Source organism: Aotus nancymaae, unplaced genomic scaffold (assembly GCF_030222135.1).
Source record: "Aotus nancymaae isolate 86718 unplaced genomic scaffold, 86718_ANA_hifiasm-v0.15.2.pri h1tg000076l, whole genome shotgun sequence".
Taxonomy (NCBI): domain Eukaryota; kingdom Metazoa; phylum Chordata; class Mammalia; order Primates; family Aotidae; genus Aotus; species Aotus nancymaae.
The window spans coordinates 6,615,023-6,641,251 of NW_026988491.1; the positions used below are offsets into that span (position 1 = coordinate 6,615,023).

A 26,229-nucleotide genomic window follows, 5' to 3' on the forward strand; every position below is an offset into this window, starting at 1 on the left:
CCAGCCCGGACAACATTTTAAATTAAAAGTTAATAAAAAATTAACTTTTAATAATACATTAATAATTTAACTCTATTAAATTAGAAGTTAATAATAATAAGTAATACATGGTGCAGCAGGTGTATTTTTTATTTTGTTTAATGTCTTTGGATTATATTCCCCCAAGTTTGGTTGGCAGATTGACTATTTTCCCCAAAAGCTGCCAGCAATGAATAGATGATCCCATTTCTCTACAACCCTATCACTGGAGTTTGTTACATGTGTTCATCATTGTTATTTTAGTGGTTCTGAGGTAGAACTTCCTCAGAGTCCTTCTTTTCAGGACCAGGAGTACTGGGGTTAGAAAATAGGCTGCGTTCTTTTTCTAGAGACAGAACACCCTTAAACTTACAATCAGGATCCTTTTTCATCATGGGATCTTGAACTAAGCATTTGAACTGTCTGTGTCTTGTTGTGTGCCCAGCAGAAAGCATTTCTACAAGATTTTTGTAATCCTGAGGGTCAGAAGGCTGATGAGGGCCGGAATGATCTAAGAGAACATAAAGATAGAACTGTCTTCTCTTCCTGGCTTTCCCCACTGGGGCTTTGATCAGGTCTCCATCTTCTGTTCTAGCCAGGAAGTAGAAACAAGCTCACCTCCTCAGGTGCCGTATAGAAAAATGGAGATGATTAATTAGGCTATTCTGGGCTATGTTTTGGATTCCTGAATTATTAATGAGTTAATAAGGCCTGTGTAGAGCAGGAGTTAGACCTGTTGCAGGCTAAATCATCTTCCCCAAGTAATTGGTGCCATGTGGGGCATCTTTCTACTGTGACTTAGCACACAAATTTTGTTCTTCATTGATGGGAGGGCTGATGAGGCAGCAGGCGCTACACCACATTGTAAGCTATATAGCATGTACGAAAATAAGGCATATAAGTATCCCATTCAGAACTCAGAGACAAAGGCTTAGAGTTTTTTTGGCTTCATATTGCTCCCTTCTTTGGAGAGTTAAAAGATAATCTTCACTTAAATTACTTAAAGAGGTAACTACCCTATTACTTTTTTTTTTTTTTTTGGAGATGAAGTCTCACTCTGTCTCCAGGCTGGAGAGCAGTGGCGCAATCTCAGCTCACTGCAACCTCTGCCTCCCGGGTTCAAGCAATTCTCCTGCCTCACCCTCCTGAGTAGCTGGGACTAAAGGTGTGTGCCACCACGCCCAGCTAATTTTTGTATTTTTAGTAGAGACAGGGTTTCACCACATTGGCCAGAATGGTTTTCATCTCTTGACCTCATGATCTGCCCACTTCGGCCTCCCAAAGTCCTGGGATTACAGGCTTGAGCCACCGCACCTGGCCACTGCCCTATTACTTTTAACTCAGTGAAGCTCAACCAAGGAGGTTTTTCCTCCCCAGGAGAACATGTCAATGCCTACAGACATTTCTGGTTTTCACAACTAGGGGATACCACTGGTGTCTAGTGACTAGAATCCAAGGATGGTGCTACAATACCCAGGACAGCCCCCACAACAAAAAAATTATCTGGTTCAAAATCTCTGTTGTTGCTGAGGCTGAGAAACCCTACGTTAGCTGAGGACCAGGCAATTCTGGACAGACCCATGTGGTCAGGCCTACTCTGCTAACCGCAGCTTTCGTTTTTGGATTGTTAAATGCTGTCTCTTAAAGTTCCAGCCTCCTAACTTTCCCAGACATCCTTACTTGATTTTTCCTCCCACCCTTTTGGATCTGTTATTTTTGCGGTGCTAGAAGTATTCCTTATTTCTGCTGCTGTATGCTCTTTGCTCCCAAACCAAGCTGAGCTCCCCTCTTTTCCCCACCCAGCCACTCTGCAGTCCTTGGGAGAGGTTCGTGCTTGGGCCTCCCTGCTCTTGGAACATTGATGTGCTTTGACATGTCATTCTGCCTGCCCTGCAGTAATCTCACCTGCATTGCGGCTGTAGCTCACGATCAGCAGAAAATGAAAAGTATCAGCTGTGAATCCCATTTGCATGATGGGATTGGATAAGCATGTGCACTGCATTGTCTAACAAACTCTGTTTCTCTCTCTTTCTCCCTCTTCTATCTTTCCAATCTTCCCTCCCCTGTCTTCTTCCCATCCCCTTTCTTCCCAATCCTGGCAATTTTATCACCTTTCACCATGAAATCTTTTCCCCACCCTTCCCTCCCTTTCCTTCCCCTGACCCCTCCATCCCACACTTGCCATGGTGACCACATGTACCTTTTCCCCCTGTTACATGAGGCAGTTCTGACACTGTCTGCTCCCCCTGTAGTGCCAGGCTTCTGTTGCACAGTTGGAGTGGACTGGAAGTCTCTCACTACTCCGGCGTGCCTCCCCCTCACCACCGACTACTTCCCTGACCGCCAGGGCCTGCAGAATGACTACACAGAGGGCTGTTATGATCTCCTCCCAGAAGCAGACATCGACAGGTCAGTGTCAGAGAAAAAGGCACTTGGCTTGGTTTGTGAGGGTTGTGTACATATCCCACACATGCATTAGAACACTGAATTTGTGCTTGCTTCAGCAACACATATACTAACATTGGAATGATACAGAGAAGATTAGCATAGCCATTAAATTAAAAATAAAAATAAAAACATTGAATTTTCTTTTTCTTTTTTTTTCTTTTTATTAAACTGAGACAGGGTCTCACTCTGTCGCTCAGGCTGGAGTACAGTGGCACAATCACGACTCGTTGCAGCCTTGATCTCCTGAATTCAAACCATCCTTCCACCTCAGCCTCCTAAGTAGCTAGGAGTAGCTGGGAGTGGCAGCATCACATCCAGCTAATTTTTGTATATTTTGCAAAGACACTATTTTGCCATATTGCCCAGATTGGTCTCGAACTCCTGGACTCAAGCCATCTGCCCATCTCTTGTGTCCCGAAGTGCTAAGATTATAGGCTTGAGCCACTGTGCTTGGCTGAACACTGAATTTTCAAGCCTGTGTCCTCCTTTTATATTTGGATAACTTTTTTTTTTTTTTGAGACAGAGTCTCACTCTGCCACCCAGGCTGGAGTGCAGTGGCACGATCTCCCCTCACTGCAACCTCTGCCTCTCCAGTTCAAGTGATTCTCATGCCTCAGCCTCCCTAGTAGCTGGGACTATAGGCATGTGCCACCATGCCCAGCTAATTTTTTTGTATTTTTAGTAGGGACGGGGTTTCACCATGTTGGCCAGGCTGGTCTTGAACTCATGATCTCAGGTGATCAGCCTGCCTTGCCCTCCCAAAGTTCTGGGGTTACAGGCATGAGTCACTGTGCCTGGCTGTGGGTAATTTTATGATGTAAGAACTGTTCATTTCTCCAGAGTTCCATTGACATCAACTATTTCTCCTCGTTGATTGATTCATTTTGAACTCCTGTTGGTTCTGACCTTGCTGATTATTCTCATATTTTCTAATGCAATTATTTTGGGCACACTAAATCTGATTTTCTTTTCTAAGATTACTCATTTGGGCATTGAATTACCTGCCTTTTTTCACCTCTTTGAACGGTTCATTTTCCCCAAAACGCTGATTTACAAATTGTTAGTGGTTTTTTTTTTCATATATTTTATATTTCCTTTTCTGTCTTTCTTTTATATATTGTCACCCAGATTGAAGTGCAGCAGTGCCATCTTGGCTTACAGCAACCTCTGCCTCTCAGACTGAAATAATCCTCTGACCTCAGACTCCTGAGTAGCTGGGACTACAAGTGCGTGCTATCATACTTAGCTAATTTTTGTATTTTTTTGGTAGAGACAGGGTTTTGCCTTGTTGCCCAGGCTGGTCTTGAATTTCTGGACTCAAGCAATCTGCCCATCTCAGCCTTTCAGATGGCTAGGATTACAGACATGAGCCACTGCGCCCAGCTCAAACCCTTAGTTTTATGAACCACCATAGAATGGTTATAATGGGATAAAGCAAAGGAGATGATGTGACTGTGCACTCTTAAGTGTCACTGTCCCAGGCCAAGTATCTGTATGAGCAATCATCTGTTTTTTTAGGAGGGATGAAGAGGGTGTGCAGATGACAGCCCAGCAGGTGTTTGAAGAGTTTATTTGCCAACGTCTCATGCAGGGCTACCAAATCATAGTGCAACCCAAGGCACAGAAACCCAGCCCTGCCGTCCCGCCACCGCTGAGCAGTAGCCCACTCTATAGCCGAGGTGAGTTTTTCTCCTTTTTTTCTTTTCTGTATTTGTGGAATTGGGTTTTCAAGATGGTAGAGAATAGATAAATTGAGAAGTAGTTGTTTTAAACACAAAGGTTTTCTTTATAAATTCTACTTAAGTGAGGAATAAAGTCTCCTTTAGGTATGGATTTATTGTAAATGCTCTCTTTAATTTGTAACTCTCCCTTTGAGGAAATAGATATGACCAATATCAGGAATCTGACAGCCTGGCTTGGACAGACACCTGGGAATAGTAGGCAGCTGAGTCAATACTGAGCTGTCAAAGTATGTAGAGAACATTCTAAACCCAGAAACCTATATTTAATTGTTTCTAGTATGGTGTCTGGTACACAGCAGTTTGTCAGATGTTACCTAAACCTGAAGTTTACAGTTCTTTTTTTCCCCATTCTGGAATCATCTGTCTCTTCTTTATCACTGAAGCTTAGTGGCTTGAAGCAAGCATGGGTCATCTGTGAGTGGCAGAGGCAGCTAGTAAATGACAGAGAATCGGTGTTGCTGATTGATCAGAGCCAGGCAATGGAGAGCTGTTCTAAAATAAGTCTAACAGAGGGAATTAAGTGCAGGTGCCTGGAATCAGAAAGCAATAATTACTTCCTGGAACAATCAATGAGCTGTCTTAGTCTCCTGTCTCCTCATTATTGCTAACAAGACCCCCACTTCCCTGATCACCTAGTGATAACCTTGGATCATCTTTGTCTCCATGAGAGCTTCTCTGGCCAGAGGATCAGAGAACTGTGGCCCTGTTAGAAGGATCTTGTGGTCATCTAGTCCAGGCCCTGTTATTTACTTATGAAGCTTTGGACTCCCTCTGGATTTTCTTTGAAAGCCCCTTGTGACATTTATTGCATGTTGCCTTGTGTTCCTCTTCCAGAACCTACTAAATGTTAACCTTTTTGAGTGCCAAGACTATTTCTGTTCAACTTTTTGTCCTCTGCAATGGAAACCACATGCCTGGCATACAATAATATGCAACAATATGGATCAATAAATATATGAATTTGGGCCGGGCACAGTGACTCACGCCTGTTATCCCAGCACTTTGGGAGGCTGAGACAGGCAGATCCCATGGATGGGGTCAGGAGTTCCTAACCAGCCTGGCCAGCATGGTGAAACACTGTCTCTATCAAAAATACAAAAATTAGCCAGGCGTGGTGGCACACATGTGTAATCCCAGCTACTAGGGAGGCTGAGAAAGGAGAATCGCTTGAACTCAGGAGGCGGAGGTTGCAGTGAGCCGAGATTGTGCCACTGCACTCCAACCTGGGTAACAGAGCAAGACTCCATCTCAATCAATCAATCAATAAAAATGAATGAATGAATTTGGCTAGGCATAATCCTAGTACTTTGGGAGGCTGAGGTAGGAGGATCCCTTGAGCCCAAGATTTCAAGACCAGTCTAGGCAATTTAGGGAGACTCTGTCTCTAAAAAAAAGGAAAAGAAATAATAAATACATGAATTCATCTATTCACTCATTCATTCAACAGTGTCTTTGAAGCACTTACTCTGCACGGCTGGGGAGAGGATTTATAGCCCCCTCAGGGAAAATAACATTAGTCAAACTATTAAATATAATTACATGTTGTGATAAAGGCTGAGGGAGAAGTCATGGGCTGTCAGAACATTTAATATGGGGCTCTATCTAATCTGATGGGTCATGGACAGCTTCCTAGAGAAGGTAAGGTTTGAGCTTAGACCCAAAGTATGTGTAGAAGTTATTAGGAGCAGTAGGTTGGGAATGAAGAGCAGAAGTAGAAGGGAAGAGCATGCCAGGCACAGGTCAATTTGTGCAAAGGCTCTGTGGCAGAAAGCATTGGGATACTTTCTGGATGCCAAAAAGAAGGCTGATGCACGGGGAAGGAGCCAGAGGTGTGGCCAGAGATGTCAGAAGACCCAGGCCTATCTGAAGGATTTTGTTCTTTTTCCCAAGAGTAATGGGATGAATTCACCTTTCATTTCACTGGTTCCTTCCAGGCTGCCCACCTGTTGTTCTCTGGAATAGCTGGTGGATATCCCTCAGTGGTCTGAGTTACTCTGTGTCCAGTTCTGTTCCTGGCTAATCCATGAGCCTCATGTGATGGTTAGTTGGCCAAGGCTACTTGCTTGACTGTATCCTTTCCGGTTATCTTTTTTGCTGTGATAAATTTAATCTCTCTAATTTCTATAGTAACAGAAAGGGTACCATTGTTATCCTAATTACTAGAAAAGTTGCCATCACAACCAGGCCTGTGCTGCTTACTCATCAGAGATGTACTGAATATCAAGTATGAACCAGGACCTGTACCAGCAGGGAATAGAACAACATTAGCCCTCCCCTCAGAGTCTACGACAGAGTCAGATGTTAAACTTATAAACCACAAGTATATATTTGATCACAGATTGTGAAGAATAAATACCATCCAGGTTAAACACAGGAATAACTGGGGTGCACATAATTTAGAATGGGGATGTCAGGTTCGATGTCAGATGCTCATGAACCTTTTCCCGTGACGTTGTCTTTCCAGCAGCCAGCAGAGTGTTTGCTGCATGAATGAAGGAATGTTTGGATGAGGGCATGCCTTCTTTCTTGCTATAGAAAGTGAGATTTGGGGCTGGGTGCCGTGGCTCACGCCTGTAATCCCAGCACTTTGGGAGGCCAACGTGGGCGGATCACAAGGTCAAGAGATCAAGATCATCCTGGCCAACATGGTGAAACCTCATCTTTACTAAAAATACAAAAAAATTAGCTGGGCGTGGTGGTGCGCACCTGTAGTCCCAGCTACTGGGGAGGTTGAGACGGGAGAATTGCTTGAACCCGGGAAGCAGAGGTTGCACTGAGCCGAGATCACACCACTGCACCCCTCCAGCTTGGTGACAGAGCGAGACTGTCTCAAAACAAAAGAAAGTGAGATTTCATGCCCAAGATCACACAAGCTGTCAAGTGAAAGTGCTGGGGTTGAACCTGGGGTCCCCTAAGTAGCTTCTGTTTTATATGCAGCTGGCCTGCTGCTCCCTTGGCACCATCTGGGAAATTTCCACATTTACAGTAAATATTCTTTCAGCCTGTGCCATCCTTTCTCCTCTTGACCACTCTCATGCTGTGCCTGTCGCTGTGTGACTGTCTCAGAGCTGAATGAGAGCGTTACCGGTGGAGGGTGTCCACGTTTTTGGCACCTTGAACAGAGAATTGAATAAAATGCACAAACAAAGCAAGGAAAGAATGAAGCAACAAAAGCAGAGATTTATTGAAAATGAAAGTATACTCCACAGTGTGGGAGCTGGCAGGAGCATAGGGACTCAAGGGCCCCTTTACAGAATTTTCTGGGGTTTAAATACCCTCTAGAGGTTTCCCATTGGTTACTTGTGTACACCCTATGTAAATGAAGTAGTGGCCCACAATCAGTCCGATTGGGGAAAGCAACCCATCAGAGGCTGAAGTGAAGTTACACAATTACACGCCTATGCAAACGTCTGATTGGTTGCAAAAACTAATCAGAGACACTTTCAGTTTTCCATCTGCCTCACAGTAAAAAGGGGGAGTGGTTTGCAAAGGGAGTAGCTTCTTCCGGTCCTTTTGTTGCTTAGGTATGGAAAGTTGGGGTTTTCCTTTTGATTTAATTCTAGGAAGTCAGCCTGAACTGGCCTTAGGTTCCCTGCCTCCTGACCCTATTTTCATGCTCAAGAGGACTGCTTTTCATTTCTAGATCAAGGGAATCTTGGCTTGGCTTGATTGTTCTTTAAGGCATGATTTTTATTCTCTTGAACACTTGTTGTTTTCTTGATTCCTGATTATTTTCCTCTTGCCTGTGTTTAATTCAGTTCAGCTAATAATGGACATGGCACTTTATCAGGTGCTACTAAAAATATAAGGAGGAACAATGTTTGGGCCTTGGCCTCCAGGAACTCTTAATTTGTAAGGGGTAAGAGTCATACACACAAAGAGCTATATACAAGGTAGGATTCAGACTGCTGATGGGGTCTGACAGCTTTCTGGAGGAAGTAGCATTTGCTGGTGACTTTAAATGATCCATAGGATTTCAATGTGGCCCAGGAAGAGAATGCAAAAGAAAAAGCATGAGCAAATATTTACAGCAAATAAACAAATGGTCCATTTAGACTGAAACTTCACATAGCAGTATAGGAGTAGTGAGAGCTAGGACCAGAAAGCTAGGTTGGCTGCCACCCTGGAGTGAGAACCTCAAATGCCAAGGTGGGCAGCTTATGCTGGTGTAGTAGAGTTCCATTTTAATAGCACAGTCATCTCTTACAGAACTTTGCTCTCTAGAGGATGAGGTATCAGGTTGTTCAGCTTTGAATGTGCCATCTAAGTGCTATCAGCCAGCACCCTTAGGCTCTAATCTGCTGCTGCTTGGTTTAATAACAGAAAACTCTGCCAACCTCAGGAGTTTTTTGTTTTGATTTTTTTAACCAAGAATAACTTTCTTCCATGAAACTTCCCCTCGAGAAAAAGTGTTACATCTTCTTTTTCTCATTTTCTGAATTCATATGGATGAGAAACAATTGCCTATTATAGGAATGAGCTTCAAACAGATGGAGGAAATCATTATTTTTCTAATAGGGCTTGTGTCCCGAAACCGCCCTGAGGAGGAGGACCAGTATTGGCTGAGTATGGGCAGAACGTTCCACAAAGTGACGCTGAAGGATAAGATGATTACAGTGACTCGATACCTTCCTAAGTGAGTATTTGGATATTTAAGGTCTTCAGTTATTATCCTGAATTATGTCCACATACTAAATTATGTGTATAGTACATAATTCAAACTGAGGAAGTTCAGTGGTTGGTTTTTCTTATGGAGTTTTTTTGTTTGTTTGTTTGTTTTCTAGGGTTATTTTAGGGTCATAGCTTACCTACTTCCAAAGGGGATTTGATTCATCTTATAATGTTTAGCATGATTCATAACAAGCCTATTTCAAATAAAGATTGTGAGGAGAGAAGGAAAGAGTTGAAGAAAATCTGAGAAATATCCAGTGTAGTTCTCTGTGATGAGTTGGTTACTACAGTTGAGGGGTAAATGCCAAGGATGGTTCTAAGTGTATTGAGATAGAAAAGATAGAGAATTGGCGGGAATTTGTCTCTAACTCTTTTGAATTTGGGGGCCTGCCCTTTATTTTCCAGGTATCCTTATGAATCTGCCCAGATCCACTACACCTACAGCCTCTGTCCTTCCCACTCAGATTCAGAGTTCGTCTCCTGCTGGGTGGAATTCTCCCATGAACGGCTGGAGGAGTACAAGTGGAATTACTTAGATCAGTATATCTGTTCTGCGGGCTCTGAAGACTTCAGGTCAGAGAGTGGGCTTTGGATTTCCATCCTTGCAGCTTTGGGCAAGGATGTATATGTGTATTTTAACACTTTCTGCCCTTTTACTCTCTCTCTTTGTTTTTAAAGAGACAGGGTATCACTTTGTCACCTAGGCTGGAGTGCAGTGGCACGATCAGAGCTCACTGTGGCCTTGACTTCCTGAACTCACATAATCCTCCTGCCTTAGCCTTCTGAGTAGCTGAGACCACAGCATGCACTATCATGCCCGGCTCTTTTTAAAAAGTTTTTTGTGGTGACGGAGACTTGCTATGTTGCCCAGGCTGGTCTTGAACTCTTGGGATTGCAGGCACAAGTCACTGTGCCTGGCCATGTCCTTTTTTTTCTGATGGCAAAATGGTTTCTGTTGTAGAAAAAAATGGAAGTACAAAAGTACCTCTGCATTGTGTTAAAAACTCAGTGATAAGATGGATAGTGGTGATGGCTGTACAACATATTTAATGCCACTGAATAGTACATGTAAAATTGGTTGCTATGTGTGGTGGCTCACTCCTGTAATCCCAGCAATTTGGGAGGGCAAGATGGGAGGATTGCTTGAGGCCAGGAGTTCAACACCAGCCTGGGCAACAAAGGGAGACCCCATCTCTACGAAAAGTGGAAAAAAAAAAAAAAAAAAAAGATCAGGCACGGTGGCTCACATATATAATCCCAGCACTTTGGAAGGCTGAGGGGGGCGGATCACCTGAGGACAGGAGTTGGAGACCAGCCAGACCAGCGTGGTGAAATCCTGTCTCTACTAAAAATATAAAAATTAACTGGGTGGGGTGGTACCTGCCTGCAATTCCCGCTACTTGGGAGGCTGAGGCAGGAGAATTGCTTGAACCTGGGAGGTGGAAGTTGCAGTGAGCCAAGATCATGACATTGCACTCCAGCCTGGGCAACAAGAGTAAAACTCTGTTTCAAAAAATAAAATAAAAAGAAAATTAACTGGGCATGGTGGCACACTCCCATAGTCGTGTCTCATCAGGAGGCCGAAGTGCTTGAGCTCAGGAGGTTGTGGCTACAGTAAACCATGATAGTGCCATGGCACTCTAGCCTGGACAACACAGCAAGACCTAGTCTCAAAAAAGATAAAATAGGTTAATGTGATAATTCTTTTGTTACGTATGTTTTACCACAACTGAAAAAAACTCACAAAACTCAGTGATGATGTGCCCTTTGATGCAAGTGGCAGTGCAGATTGTGTTCTTAACATTTTCTTCATTAGTTGGCTGGTAGCTTTGTGATGTCTCATTTTAAATTTTTGATTTCTATGCATGATTTGTGATTGTGGTGATAGCCACAAATTCACTGGGCCTGGGTGTGCAGAAGTATTCTGACATCTCTGGGATCAAAGCAAAAGCTGCCTTTGTGGTCTTTCTTCAGTACTTGTATTTTCTTTCTTTTTTGTTGTTTTTTTGAGATGGAGTCTTGTTCTGTTGCTGAGGCTGGAGTGCAATGGCATAATCTCGGCTCACTGCAACCTCCGCCTCCTGGGTTCAAGCAATTCTGCCTCAGCCTCCTGAGTAGCTGGGATTACAGGCACCCGCCAACCACACTTAGCTAATTTTTATATTTTTAGTAGAGACAGGGTTTTTCCATGTTGGTCAGGCTGATCTCTGACTCCTGACCTCATGATCCACCTGCCTTAACCTCCCAAAGTGCTAGGATTACAGGCATGAGCCACCGTGCCTAGACTTTTTTTTTTTCTTTTTTTTTTTTTTGGAGACAGGGTAGATAGAGATGGGGTCTTGCCATATTGCCCAGGCTGGTCTCAAACTTCTGAGCTCAAGCAATACTCCTACCTTGGCCTCCAAAAGTGCTGGGATTATAGGCATGAGCCACCACGCCCATCCTCAGAACTTGTATTTTCAACAAAGCCATGAGCTGTGGCATCAGATGAGCACATACTCATGGGGAGATGGACCCTCACACACCAACTCCACAGAGAGTTCACTGAAAGTGCTTTCATTATCTCCTTTTTCTCACCACTACCCTGTGTTTTTCTTGGCTCTCTGTAGCTTAATTGAGTCCCTGAAGTTCTGGAGGACCCGCTTCCTGCTGCTGCCAGCCTGTGTCACCGCCACCAAGCGCATCACGGAGGGAGAGGCCCACTGTGACATCTATGGGGACAGGCCCCGTGCAGATGAGGATGAGTGGCAACTCCTGGATGGCTTCATCCGCTTTGTGGAGGGCTTGAACCGCATTCGCAGGCGGCATCGCTCAGATCGCATGATGCGGGTAAGGGCTCCTTGGACTCCGGGAATGTGCCTAGTGTGAGATGCAGGGTCTGCCTCCTTCTCTATTGGGGCCTCTCATCCGCCTATGTATTTACTCCTCAACTGCCCATTGTTTATCTTAAATCTAAAACTGTGTTTTCTCCTCCACCACAGGGTAAAGGAGGAAAGGATAGAGTGCATATGGTGGTATTCTGTGGCATAGAGCCACTCCCTTCCACCTGAGGACCTAGTGCTTTGAGGTTTTTCCCAAGTGGGACCCTATGTTGAGCCCCGCTGCTTGTGTGACTGGGTGCTGGATTGCTAAGTAGAAATTCTCAGGAGGTGAACAGCAGCAGTTCTTCCTCACTCATCTCGCTCCAGCATTCCCAGCACCCTGTGCCGCATTTCAGTTACATACTACCTAGTGGGGAGACTCAGGCTTCTGGGGGTTGTGGAATATGCCAGCTATAAGGGGCAGAACTGGGATTCAGCTTTTTTTTTTTTTAAATCTAACATATAGTATAGTTGACATATGTGTGTGTGTGTGTGTGTGTATACCCACACAGGTCTATGAATTTTAACAAATACATAGATTAATGTAACCACCACCATCACTTCAGAAAGAATTCTCTCATGCTAGTTTTTTGTTTGTTTTTTTGAGACAGGGTCTCTGTCACCCAGGAAGGAGTGTGGTGGCATGATCATGGCTCACTGCAGCCTTGACCTCCCACCTCAGCCTTCCAAGTGGCTAGGACTAGAGGTGTGCATCATGTCCAGCTAATTTTTTGTATTTTTTATAGAGATGGGGTTTCCCCATTTTGCCCAGGCTATTCTCAAATTCCTGGGCTAAAGCAGTGCTCTGTCATGGCCTCCCAAAGTGCTGGGATTACAGGCATGAGCTACTGTGCCCGGACTTTTGCTAGTCTTTGTAGTCACATTCTCCCCCATCTCTAATCCCTGGCAACCACTGGTCTGTTCGTTATCACTGTACTTATGTCTTTTCCAAACATCACAGAAAATAGAGTCACATAACATGTGACCTTTTGAGGCTGCTTTCTTTCACTTAGCATAATGCTTTCGGATTCATCCAAGTTGTGTGTATAAGTAGTTCACTCTTTTTAATCACCACGTAATGTTCCATCATCAGCCATGTTTTTTTTGTTTTTAACCTCAAGTTCAGTATTCTTCCTCTCACAGAAGGAAAAAAAGATCAGGCACAAGATAATCACTTGGTGATTAACATTAAGCTCCTTGTTACTTCTTCCTCTCACACCAACTGCCTTGTGTACACAATATCACTTAACGATTAGAAACAAGTTTGAGAGCGCTTGAATAGTGGGAAGAACTTTGGTTTTGAAGTAAGGTCACTGGAGTTTGGATTCCAGCTCCAGTAGGATGTGGGATAAGTTCCTTACCCTCTTCTTCTTCTGTTAAATAGGGCTAACATTATTTACTTCATAGAGATGTGGTGAGGGTAAAATGGGATGATGTGCAAACAAAGGGGCAGTTTATTTTTAGTCACCAGGCATTTGAGTGAAAGGCGGTTTTCTGTCACTTGCTGAACACTGAGAACCTATGTTCTTTGACCCGTCCATTGGATTTTCAGGGCCTGGGAATGCTACAGCATGCCCTGGGATATGAGTGACTTCCACTGAGAGAGCCCACTTTGGCTGATGGCCTTGTCTCCTCTTTTCTCCTTTAGAAAGGGACCACCATGAAAGGCTTGCAGATGACCGGGCCCATTTCCACTCACTCTCTGGAGTCAACAGCACCCCCAGTGGGGAAGAAGGGAACCTCAGCTCTCTCTGCCCTGTTGGAGATGGAGGCCAGTCAGAAGTAAGTGCCTGGTGGAAGAGTGACTTGTCCCCATCTTGAGGGCCCTGAGGGTTTTCAGTGTCCTGTTCCCATGAGGGGGTGAAATATTTCCTTCTGCAAGGAGCTTGTAATTAGGAAGAAGACATTTACATGAAAAGAAAGCTAGGTTACTACCTGGTAGGTGTTGGATAACATGAAATAGGCCAGAGGTTATAATCTTTTAGATCGGGACTTAATTTGAATTACAGACTCCTGTGGCCCACAAAGTATTTCAAAATATTTGAGCCAGGGCCAGGTGCGGTGGATCAGGCCTGTAATCCCACCACTTTGGAAGGCCAAGGTGGGTAGATCACTTGAGGCCAGGAGTTTGAGACCAGCCTGGCCAACATGGCAAAACCCTGTCTCTACTGGAAAAAAGAAAGAAAAAAAAGCCAAGTGTATTAGTCCATTCTCACACTGCTAATAAAGACATACCTGAGACTAGGTAATTTATAAAGGAAGGAAGTTTAATCAACTTAGAGTTCTACAGGCTAGGGAGGCCTCAGGAAACTTATAATCATGGTAGAAGAGGAATCAAACACATCCTTCTTCACATGGCAGCAGCAAGAAGTGCAGAGTGAAGGTGGAAGAAAAGCCCCTTATAAAACCATCACCATATCTCATGGGAACTCACTATCATAAGAATAGCATGAAGGTAACTACCCCTATAATTAAATTACCTCCCACCTGGACCCTCCCATGACGTGGGGATTATGGGAACCATAACTCAGGATAAGATTTGGGTGAGGACACAGCCAAACCACATCATTCCACTCCTGGCCCCTCCCAGTTCTCATGTCCTTTCATTTCAAAACAGTCATGCCTTCCCAGCAGTCCCCCACATTCTTTTTTTTTTTTTTTTTTTTTTTTTTGAGATGGAGTTTTGCTCTTGTTACCCAGGCTGGAGTGCAATGGCATGATCTCGGCTCACTGCAACCTCCGCCTCCTGGGTTCAGGCAATTCTCCTGCCTCAGCCTCCTGAGTAGCTGGGATTACAGGCACGCGCCACCATGCCCAGCTAATTTTTTTGTATTAGTAGAGACGGAGTTTCGCCATGTTGACCAGGATGGTCTCGATCTCTTGACCTCATGATCCACCCGCCTCAGCCTCCCAAAGTGCTGGGATTACAGGCTTGAGCCCCCACATTCTTAATTCATTCCAGCATTCACTCAAAAGTCCAAATCCAATGTCTCATCTGATACAAGGCAAATCCCTTTTGCCTGTGACCCTGTAAAGTCAAAAGCAAGTTAGTTACTTCCTTGTTACAGTTGGCTATAGGTATTGGGTAAATGCATGCATTCCAAATGGGAGAAATTAGCCAAAACAAAGGGGATACAGGCCTCATGCAAGTCTGAAATCTAATAGGGCAGCCGTTAAACTTTAAAGTTCCAAATATCTCCTTTGACTCCATTTCTCACATTCAGGGCACGCTGATGCAGATGCAAGAGGTAGGCTCCCAGGGCCTTGGATAGCTCTGCCCCTGTGGCTCTGCAGGTACAGTTCCCCTTCAAACTGCTTTCATGGGCTGGCATTGAATGTCTGCCACTTTTCCAGGTGCATGGAGGAAGCTGTTGGTACAGCTGCCATTCTGGGGTCTGGAGGATGGTGGCCCTCTTCTCACAGCTCTGCTAGGCAGTATCCCAGTGGGGACTCTTTGTGGGGGCTCCAGCCCTACATTTCCCTTGTGCAGTGCCCTAGCAGAGGTTCTCCATGAGGGCCCTGACCTTGCAGCAAGCTTCTGTCTCCTCTGAAATCTAGGCAGAGGTTCTCAAACCTCAGTTCTTGACTTCTATGGACCTGCAGGCTCAACACCACATAGAAGCTGCCAGGCTTGGGGCTTACACCCTCCGAAGCCATGCCTGATCTGTACCTTGGCCCCTTCTAGCTGTGACTGGAGTGACTGGGATGCATTGCACCAAGTCCCTAGGCCAGGCCTAGGAAACCAATTTTTTCTCCTAGGCCTCCGGAGAGGCCTGTAATGGGAGGGGCTTTGTGAAGGTCTCTGACATGCCCTGGAAACATTTTCCCCATTGCCTTGGTGATTAATATTAAGCTCCTTGTTACTTATGCAAATATCTGTAGTAGGCTTGAATTTCTCCCCAGAAAATGGGTTTTTCTTTTCTATCACATGTTTAGGCTGCCAATTTTCCAAACTTTTATGCTCTGCTTCCTCTTGAACACTTTGTCACTTAGAAATTTCTTCCTCCATATATCCTAAATTGTCTTCTCAAGTTCAAAGTTTCACAGATCTCTAGGGCAGGAGCAAAATGCTACCAGTCTCTTTGTATAGCAGGAGTGACCTTTACTCCATTTCCGAACAAGTTCGTCATCTCCATCTGAGACCACCTCAGCTTGGACTTCATTGTCCATATCACTATCAGCATTTTGGTCAAAGCCATTCAACAAGTCTCTAGGGGAAGTGTCAGACTTCCCCACATCTTCCTGTCTTTTGAGCTCTCCAAGTCATCAGGAAGTTCGAAACTTTCCCACATTTTCCTGTCTTCTTCTGAGCCCCCCAAACTCTTCCAACCTCTGCCTATTACCCAATTCCAAAGTTGCTTCCACATTTTTGGGTATCTTTACAGCAGTGTCCCACTCCCCAGTACCAATTTACTGTATTAGTCCATTCTCATGCCACTAATAAAAACTACCTGAGACTGGGTAATTTATAAAGGAAAGAGGTTTAATTGACTCACTGTTCAACATGGCTGGGGAGGCCTCAGGAAACTTAAAATAATGGCAGAAGGGGAAGCAAATACATCCATCTTCACATGGCAGCAGCAAAATGCAGAGTGAAGAGGAATGGAAGCCCCTCGTAAAATCATCAGATCTTGGCCAAGCATAGTGACTCATACCTGTAATCCCAGCACTTTGGGAGGCGGAGGCGGGTGAATAACCCGAGGTCAGGAGTTCAAGACCAGCCTGGCCAACATAGTGAAACCCCATCTCTACTAATAATACAAAAATTAGCTGGGCATGGTGGCACATGCCTGTAATCCCAGCAACTCAGGAGGCTGAGGCAAGATAATTGCTGGAACCCGGGAGGTGGAGGTTGCAATGACCTGAGATTGCACCACTGCACTTTAGCCTGGGTGACAGAGCAAGACTCCATCTCAAAAAAAAAAAAAAAAAAGGTAAATAAAATAGAACCATCAGATCTCATGAGAACTCACTATCACAAGAACGTAATGGAGGTGACCGCCCCCATGATTCAATTACCTCCCACTGAGTCCCTCCCAAGACACATGGGGATTATGAGAACTATAATTTGAAATGAAATTTGGGAGGGGACACAACCAAACCATCTCACCAGGCATGGTGGTGCACACATGTAATCACAGCTACTTCAGAGGCTGAGGCACGAAAATAGCTTGAACTCAAGAGGTGGAGGTTGCAGTGAGCCGAGATTGTGCCACTAAACTCCTGCCTAGGTGATAGAGTGAGACTGTCCTAACAGCAGCAGCAACAACAAAATTTAAGCTGGGTTTTAAATTTGAAGATTCCATATAAAAATCTGGATTGAATATTAATTTTTATATGAAAAATATATATGTGACATGATAGATTATATTATAAAATATATAAAATAATGTATTAAAGATAATATACTATAGTACTCTTAATCCACAATTTCAGTTACTCAAGGTCAACTGTAGTCCAAAAATAGGCGAGTACAATGCAATAAGATATTTTGAGACAGAGAAAGAGAGAGACCACATTCACATAACTTTTCTTATGGTATATGGTATGGTGGTTCTATTTATTATTAGTTACTGTTGATAATATCTTACTGTGCGGAATTTATAAATGAAACTTTAGCATAGGTATGTATTTATAGAGAAAAAACATAGTGTATATAGGGGTTGGTACTACCCTAGGTTTCAGACATCCACTAGGGGTCTTGGAACATATCCCCCTCAAATAAGTGGGGACTACTGTAATGCAAAATTGGCCAGGTGCTGTGGCCCATGTCTGTAATCCTAGAACTTTGGGAGGCCAAGTCAGGCGGATTTCTTGAGCTCAGGAGTTCGAGACTAGTCTGGGCAACATAGTGAGACCCAATCTTCCAAAAAAAATTATAGTTAATGTATAAAATCCAGTTTTGCTTGAAATAGTGGAGACTTTGTTAACACAGAGTCCACGTCTGCACCCAGCGACAGTGAGCTGGCACTTCAGAAGGGGCATATGCCTTGGGTTAACACTCTGGTCTTAAACTTGTCTTACATGCTCAGTTATGCTACCTGGCCAGCTTCTCTAGGCCTTTGGGCATGTGGCCCCTTTATAAACAGTGTAAGAGTTGATAGTACACTTTGGGACCACACTTGAGATGGCAGAGAGAATGTGGTGTCATGGGAGGTGGGATTCAAGCCGGCGTTGTAGGAAGCAAAGCCTTTACACGGGGGAGGATGAGACTTGAGGAAAGAGAAAACGTTGTCTTTGGTGGCCTTCCCTGCCCCTCTCCACCTCACAGCTAGATCAGGTTCCTCCCTGTGCTTGCCAGCATCCTGGGCCTCTGTCCATCAGAGCATTTGCCAGTATTCTGCTGGGAGCCACAGTCATCAGTTGACTTCTGCCTGACTTGACTGTGTGCTCTGAGGCCAGAAGCTGTGTGCCATGCCTGGCACATAGTAGGTGTGTAATGAATATTTATTGAATGATAGTGGGCAGAATGCTGAGGGTCCCCCTGTAGAGATGTGGGGTGAGCATGTTAGGGGAGGCTAGACCTTGTCTGGTATGAGGGTCTGTCATGCCCACAGAAACCTGCACACATTAGGCTTTCTGGAAGTAACATTGAACAAGCAAGCGTGAGGTGTGGTAGGGAGATGGAATTGGAAAGACAATGTGGGAAGTTTGATGTTAGGCTGTCCTTACACATTCTCATGGCAAGAGGAATCCTTTGAAAGTTTTAAAAATTCTGTTAGAGGCCGGGCATGGTGGCTCATGCCTGTAATTCCATCACTTCGGGTGACTGAGAGGGCCTGGTTGCTTGAGCCCAGGAGTTCCAAGATCAGGGTAGGCAACATAGTGAGAACCCATCTCTACAAAAAATTAGTCAAGTGTGGTGGTGCATTCCTGCAGTTCCAGCTACTCGGGAGGTGGAAGTGAGAGGATTGCTTGAGTGTGGGAGGTTGAGACTGCAGTTAGCCTCGATTACGCCACTGCACTCCAGTCTGGGCGACAGAGCAAGACCTTGTCTCAATAAAAAATGAAAATAAAAATTTTATTAGAAAATTTCAAAGGGATACGAATAATAGACTGGTATAATAAATTCCTACTTACTCATCACCCAACTTCAATGAATATCAACTCATAGCTAACCTTATTTCATTTCACCAAGCTTCAATGAGTATCATCTCATGGCTGACCTTATTTCATTTCTGTTCAACTTATGTTTACCTTTTCTTTTATTTTTTAAAATCAAATTCGTATGTCATTTCCCTTCATCTGTAATATTTCAAAATGTATGTTGGAAAGACAAGTACTCTTTTAAAAAAACAAAATCATAGCAGTATAATTTACCTTTAAAATTACAGCAATTCCTTAATACCATGAAATAGCCAGTTGGTGTCTTTGGCAGAAGTGATTTTCTTCAGAGATGAGCTCCCTGGGTGGGAAGGCTTGGTGGACGGGCACCAGGAAGCAGAGTACCATGAGGAGGTTCCCTCTAGTCCAGACAAAAGGCAGCTGAGGCTGGATGGAGGGTGATGATGAAGTGGAAAGGAAGGAATGAAGAACAGGGCAGGCTGCCTGCAGTGAGGGGACAGATGAGAGAAGGAAAACTGGGATAGGCTGGATTTTTTCCTGAGGTCACTGGGTCTGCTTTATCGACCAAGGGAAGACCCGAGGACTCTGGGTGGCAATTTCTTCCTGTAACTAATCACAGACTTTTCCCACTGGAAAAGAGAAAAAGGAACATATGTTGCTGGGAGGAGTGTAAAACTGGGGGTGAGGTGAAGGGATCTTATTTTAATTTGTCAGTGAGTAATTGTTTAGTATGCACCAAGGAACCTGTTTCTGCTCACACTGAAGAAGCGTATCTTGGGGGGTAGTGGTACCCCCAGTGTGAAGGGTGAGACTCTCAGCCAACCCCAAGGCAGGAGGCAGGACAAAGAGACCTGAGATCTCCTCCTTGCCATGGATGTCTACTCCTGGGAGACGTGCTACATTTTCTCAATAGAGGTAGAGTAAAAGGAGCCAGACCTTTATATAACATTTGTATAACATTTGCTTGCACAGAATTTTTTACATGCACAGAATTTTTAATATATTTTTTCTTTTTCTTTTATTGCCCCAAACAGATTCCGTTTTATTTATTATGCAAAACAACATACAGCAGCATGAAAGCGCTTACAAAATTTCACCTGTAGTTCCACCATCTTACCTTAACCATGTTTATTTCTTCCAGTTCTCTTTCCATCTTTATCTGTAGGCGTATACATTTAGTCAGGCTCTTGTGGAAGACAGAAACTCTGGAATCTTAACTTTGTGCTGATTAATAGCTCTAGGACCAGTCTGGGCAGCAGGTGCTGGCCAGTGGGCTTTTCTGCTTCTATTAGATGAGGATGACCCCCTGACAGCCAAGTCAGGGCGAGAGAGAGAGAGAGAGAGAGAGAGAGAGAGAGAGAGACCTCACCAAAGAGACAGATACTGATGTTCTGTCCAAGGTGGCTCTGGTGTGTGCATATTACTCAGACCCTTCTAGGGGAAGCATGCCAGCAGTGAGCCAGTGTGCCATCTGCCTGCAGAGGCACATGAAGGGCGTCTGCATGCTTTTACCCTTCCTGCATCTGTGTAGGCTGTGTCTTCCTTCTGCCCACCCTTCAAGGCCCACTCAGTGCATATATGTCACTGCCTCTGTGGTGTCCTGGCTAGCCACCCCTCCTGAACGTACCTGAGCCATTAGAAGGGGAGCTTCTAAGGGTAAGGACAGGGTCATTCTTCATCTCAGAATCCCTGACTCCTAGTCAGTACATCAGCACATAGCAGATGGGTCAGTACATGTGGATTGTCATGTGCATCAGATGTCACTTCTGAGTGGTCACTGGGGATGCAAGAGAATCTCAGTGTGCATTTGTGGATGTGGCTTACAGAAAAACACACTGCATTGTGATAGAAAGACTGTGGTGTCAGTGGACAAGGAAAATAATCTAGCACCTATTCTTCTTTGTCCTATGAATTACACCTCAGAGCATCCAAGTAATTGGTGTGGGGAAGTTTCTCCTTTTAAAATATCCCAGCTAGGCCGGGCACGGTGGCTTACACCTGTAATCTCAGCACTTTGGGAGGCCGAGGCAGGCGGATCACGAGGTCAGGAGTTTGAGACCAGCCTGACCAACATGGTGAAACCCCATGTCTACTAAAAATACAAAAAATTAGCTGGGTGTGATGGTTCATGCCTATAATCCCAGCTACTTGGGAGGCTGAGGCAGGAGAATCACTTGAACCCAGGAGGTGGAGGTTGCAGTGAGCCAAGATTGCACCATTGTACTCAAGCCTGGGCGACAAGAGTGAAATTCTGTCTCAAAAAAAAAAAAAAAAAAATAATCCCAGCTAATAAATACAAAAGGAATGATAGGCTGTCACTATATGTAGTCTGTGATAAATTAATGGATCTAGCAAAGATTATCAGTGGCAGCTCACATCATAAGAGAGAGGCAGCCAGATATTCTGGGCCTTGAGGCAAAAGTGCACAGTACCACTTAGGAAGAATAGTGGCCCAAAATTTGACTGAAATCTGCTCAAATCCCTTGATGTAACTTCTGCTTCTAAGTGCAGGGCACAGAAGAACATGTTATATAATAAAGGGATGTAATCAGCATATCCAGACTGTGTAAGTTTACAGGCCAAATGAATTACTTTCTTTAACAAATAATTTGCAAGGATAAGGAGAGGTGAAGAGGAAGAGTATACCTTAAAAAGGAATTAAGAGACCTAACGTATGACAATGTAGGGACCATAATTGAGTCTTTTTTTTTTTTTTTGAGACACAGTCTCACTTTGTCTCCAGGCTAGACTGCAGTGATGCAGTCTTGGCTCACTGCACCCTCCACCTTCCAGCTTCAAGCGATTCTCCTGCCTCAGCCTCCTGAGTAGCTGGGACTATGGGCACTCACCACCATGCCCAGCTAATTTTTGTATTTTTAGTAGAGACGGGGTTTCACCATGTTGGCCAGGATGGTCTCAATCTCTTGATCTCGTGATCTGCCCACCTCGGCCTCCCAAAGTGCTGGAATTATAGGCGTGAGCCACCACAGCCAGTCTGAGTCTTGTTTTGAACAAACTTAAATTTTTTTTTTCTTTGAGGCTCTTGTCGCTCAGGCTGGAGTGCAGTGGTGCCATCTCGGCTCATTGCAACCTCTGCCTCCCGGGTTCAAATGATTCTCCTGCCTTAGCCACCCAAGTAGCTGGGATTACAGGCATGTGCCACCATGCGCATCTAATTTTGTATTTTTAGTAGAGATGGAGTTTCTCCATGTTGGTCAGGCTGGTCTCAAACTCCTGATCTCAGGTGATCCACCTGCCTCGGCCTCCCAAAGCGCTGGGATTACAGGCGTGAGCCACCACACTGGCCTTATTTATTTATTTATTTTCTTTTGAGACAGAGTCTCGCTCTGTTGCTCAGGCTGGAGTTCCGTGGTACAATCTTGGTTCACTATAACCTCCACCTCCTGGGTTCAGTAGATTCTCCTGTGTTAGCCTCCTGAGTAGATGGAACTACAGGCACATGCCACCACACTTGGCTAATTTTTGTATTTTTAGTAGAGGCGGGGTTTCATCATGTTGGCCAGGATGGTCTTGATCTTTTGATCTTGTGATGCACCTATTTTGGGCTCCCAAAGTGCTGGGATTACAGGCTTGAGCTATTGCACTTGGCTAAAAAAAAATTTTTGAGACAATTGAGGAAATATTTGACATTAGACAAATTTTTTAAACATTTATCTTTTAGAGATACTGAAATGTTTATGGATGAAACAGTGTGTGTGAGTTTTGCTTCGAAATAATTCATATGGGTAGGCAGGGTGTATGGATGAAACCAGCGTGGCTCTAAAGATATAATTTTGATGAGGGGTATATAGGGGTTGATTATCTTGCCCTCTTTACTTTTGTATATGTTTGTATTTTTTCATAATGTGAAAAAATTTTTAAGAGAGAGTGCAACAGGTTACTATGGAAACAGATTTTTGCATTCCTGGTATGTGATTACTTTGCGTTCAGTAACCAAAGTGTCAGAATTTAAGATAAGAAAAGTATTGCAGATTGGGTTTTCAGGGAAGCAGACTAATATGGGGTGTAGCATGTAGGATGCTTATTAAAGAGAGCCCTTGAGCTCAACACCTGTGGGAGGGGTGGGGAAGAAATCGGAGTGGGTGTAGAGAGAAGCTGGACTACAACCCAGACCCAGTGATAGCCTCAGGAGATCCCACAGGAACAACCTAGAACATCCTTCAGAGATGTGCTAGGTTGGGCCACCAAACACACATGTGCATGCACACACACCCACACCCACCCACCCTATTCATTTGGAATGGCAGCCCATGCATCTGGGACTGTCCCTGAAGGGGCTGACAACTGAGATGGAGCCTCCTGGACAGCCCTCCCAGTGCTGGGTCAACAACAAGGCCATGGTGGAGGGGTCTGGGCCCTGCCTCACACTGTCCATCACAGAAAGTAACACATATTATAGTAATAATTAAGCACTTAAGACTGTAATGTGAGCCTTCTGAAACCTAACAAATAATGAAACAATGATATATTAAAGCAATGTGATTTAATCTACAATAATACATAGTTAATTTTAGAACAGAAAAAAATTAGGAAAATAAACGGGAAAGCATTCATGTATATCAGAACCAAGATGGGATAAGATATCATAAGAAAACTATTTGTCTTGTGTTATGCGATAATGTCTGTTAGTTTGGTTTGGAGGGTGATGTAACTGTACCTTTGAAAGATTAACATATAATCCCCTAAAAAATATGTAGAGAATTAACACATTTCCCATTTAGTTTTTGTTTTTTTTATTTTTTGTCACCCAGGCTGGAGTGCAGTGTCATGATCTCGGCTCACTGCAACCTCTGCCTCCCAGGTTCAAGCGATTCTCGCGCCTCAGCCTCCCGAGCAGCTGGGATTATAGGCATGTACCGTCATGCCCGGCTAATTTTTGCATTTTTAGTAGAGATGAGGTTTCACCATGTTGGCCAGGCTGGTCTCAAACTCCTGACCTCAGGTGATCCGCCTGCCTCGGCCTCCCAAAGTGCTGGGATTACAGGCGTGAGCCACCATGCCCGGTCGTTAATGCAGTCTTAACATTCACAGTGTGCTTTTGCTGGTATATTAAATAAAAATTGAGAAAAAATATCTTTTTTACAAGAACTTTAAAAATGGTGTTCATGAACAGAGTCACTTAAACTATGTCAGTTCCCTTTTTAAGGTCATATATAAGCACCAGGTGCTGCCAGAATCCTTTTAAAATTGGGCTATTTTCTGATTTACTGTGGAGGACTGGTGATTGTTCAGCACAATGAATTAAATTAAAGGTATCATGAAGGAGTGGAAAGAGAAACAAGGCCGAAGTGTATGTTTCAAAGATGACAGCAACAGAGGTATCTGCATCTTGGCCAACATGGATCCTTCACCAGGGAGCTCTGAGCAAGCTGCTGTCATGTGCTTTTCCTTCTTTCAGGTGCCTAGGAGAACAGCAGGCAGCTGTGCATGGTGGGAAGAGCTCCGCCCAACCGGCCGAGAGCAGCAGCGTTGCCATGACTCCCACCTACATGGACAGCCCACGAAAGGTAAAGGAGGCCACTGTACTGTAGTGGGGAGCTGTCCTGTGTTCTCAAAGACTTAGTGTGGAAGGTAAAACAGCCCTTCAGATCCAGGATTGCATGTCTTGAGGCTTTGGATAAATTCTACCCTGAACCCTTTGAAGGTTCTATTACTGTTACTGTTTTTACCTAGGAACTTTCTTGCTCACAGTTGTAAGGAAGCTAACTTCTAGTTAAACCCAGATATAAAACAGTCAGTCATTCTTGTAATCCCAGCACTATGGGAAGCCAAGCCTGGAGGATCCCTTGAGCTCAGGAGTTTGAAACCAGCCTATGCAACATAAGGAGACCCTATTCTAAAAAATATTAAAAATAAAATTAGCTGGATTTGGTGGTATGTACCTGTAGTCTCAGCTACTCAGAAGGCTGAGGTGAAAGGATCCCTAGAGCCCAGGAGGTTGAGGCTGCAGTGAGCCATGATCACACCTCTGCACTCCAGCCTGGGTGACAGAGTGAGACCCTGCCTCAAAAAATAAAATAAAATAGAACAATTAAGCTAAACCATGTTGGTCAATGCCCAAGATTTGGCCTGAGCTTTGCATTTGGCCATCTGGTTTTCCTTCACCCTTATCTTTAGCTTTTCCAAAAGAGAATAGAAAGCTACTGAAGCAGCTTCCACCAGAGCTCGCTCTTTGATAATGAAATTTCCATCAGTTTTCTCACTGCTGAGAAATACAGTCAAATGGGAGCATCTTGGGGTGGGGGGAAAAAGCAAACCAAAAAGCTGAGACTTTAGACCTCTATCAGGAATAAGTACAGTAGAGGAGCCGGAAACTCCATGGGTCTTTTAAGACCAATCAACTTGGCTCTGTTAGCTCCTTCTGGGAAATTCAGACTCTGAGATCATTTTGTTGTGATAGGGCAAGCTGACTGTACTTACCACTCTCTTGTCTCTACCACTGGGAGATGAAAAAGATTAAATACATATGTATTATTTTTCAAAATTGTGGTCAAATTGTGTATCTATCTGTGTTTGTTTTATCTCCATATCATGAAAATTTCTCATGTCATTAAATGTTTTACAAAAGCATGATTTTTAAAAATAACTATATATTTTTTTCTTTCCCTAAGCAACCCCAAAGAAAAAAAATAGCTATATATCATTTCACCATAGAAATATGCCTTAATTTGGCCGGGCGCGGTGGCTCAAGCCTGTAATCCCAGCACTTTGGGAGGCCGAGGCGGGTGGATCACGAGGTCAAGAGATCGAGACCATCCTGGTCAACATGGTGAAACCCCGTCTCTACTAATACAAAAAATTAGCTGGGCACGGTGGCGCGTGCCTGTAATCCCAGCTACTCAGGAGGCTGAGGCAGGAGAATTGCCTGAACCCAGGAGGCGGAGATTGCGGTGAGCCGCGATCGCGCCATTGCGCTCCAGCCTGGGTATCAAGAGCGAAACTCCGTCTCAAAAAAAAAAAAAAAAGAAATATGCCTTAATTTATAACTTCTTTTGGTTAAAATTGTAGATGGTGATTTTTTTTTATTTTTTGAGATGGAGTCTTTTTCTGTTGCCAGGCTGGAATGCAGTGGGGCAATCTCAGCTCACTGCAACCTCCAACTCCCTGGTCAAGTGATTCTCCTACCTCACCCTCCTGAGTAGCTGGGACTACAGGTGCATACCACCATGCCCAGCTAATTTTTGTATTTTTAGTAGAGACGGGGTTTTACCATGTTGGCCAGGATGCTCTTGATCTCTTGACCTCATGATCCACCCGCCTTGGCCTCCCAGAGTGCAGGGATTATAGGCGTGAGCCACCATGCCTGACCAGACGGTGATTTTTCTATGAACTTTAAAAATTGTTCTATAGTATACCACAATTATAATGTTGCAGAAATTATTTGACCACACCTCTGCTTAAT

The 26,229-nt window shown here is 44.2% G+C and overlaps 1 protein-coding gene and 1 non-coding gene across 15 annotated transcripts in view; both read left to right on the top strand.

Annotated features, from left to right (window-relative positions):
- Nucleotides 1-26,229, top strand: part of DEPDC5 (DEP domain containing 5, GATOR1 subcomplex subunit) — a 153,180-nt gene that overhangs the window by 76,474 nt on the left and 50,477 nt on the right. For 9 of the 14 annotated variants that reach the window (XM_064367924.1, XM_064367927.1, XM_064367930.1 and 6 more), the window contains 7 exons: nt 2,244-2,427; nt 3,986-4,146; nt 8,728-8,845; nt 9,286-9,453; nt 11,490-11,709; nt 13,390-13,523; nt 24,226-24,334. In XM_064367924.1, coding sequence (XP_064223994.1) covers nt 2,244-2,427; nt 3,986-4,146; nt 8,728-8,845; nt 9,286-9,453; nt 11,490-11,709; nt 13,390-13,523; nt 24,226-24,334 — 1,094 coding nt within the window. Of the gene's footprint in view, nt 1-2,243; nt 2,428-3,985; nt 4,147-8,727; nt 8,846-9,285; nt 9,454-11,489; nt 11,710-13,389; nt 13,524-24,225; nt 24,335-26,229 lie in introns of those variants that run through there. The other 5 variants (XM_064367921.1, XM_064367925.1, XM_064367928.1 and 2 more) reach the window with 2 other exon arrangements.
- LOC135271374 (U6 spliceosomal RNA) lies at nt 2,510-2,617 on the top strand. Its single transcript, XR_010339472.1, has one exon. It is a non-coding gene; the product is annotated as a U6 spliceosomal RNA (small nuclear RNA).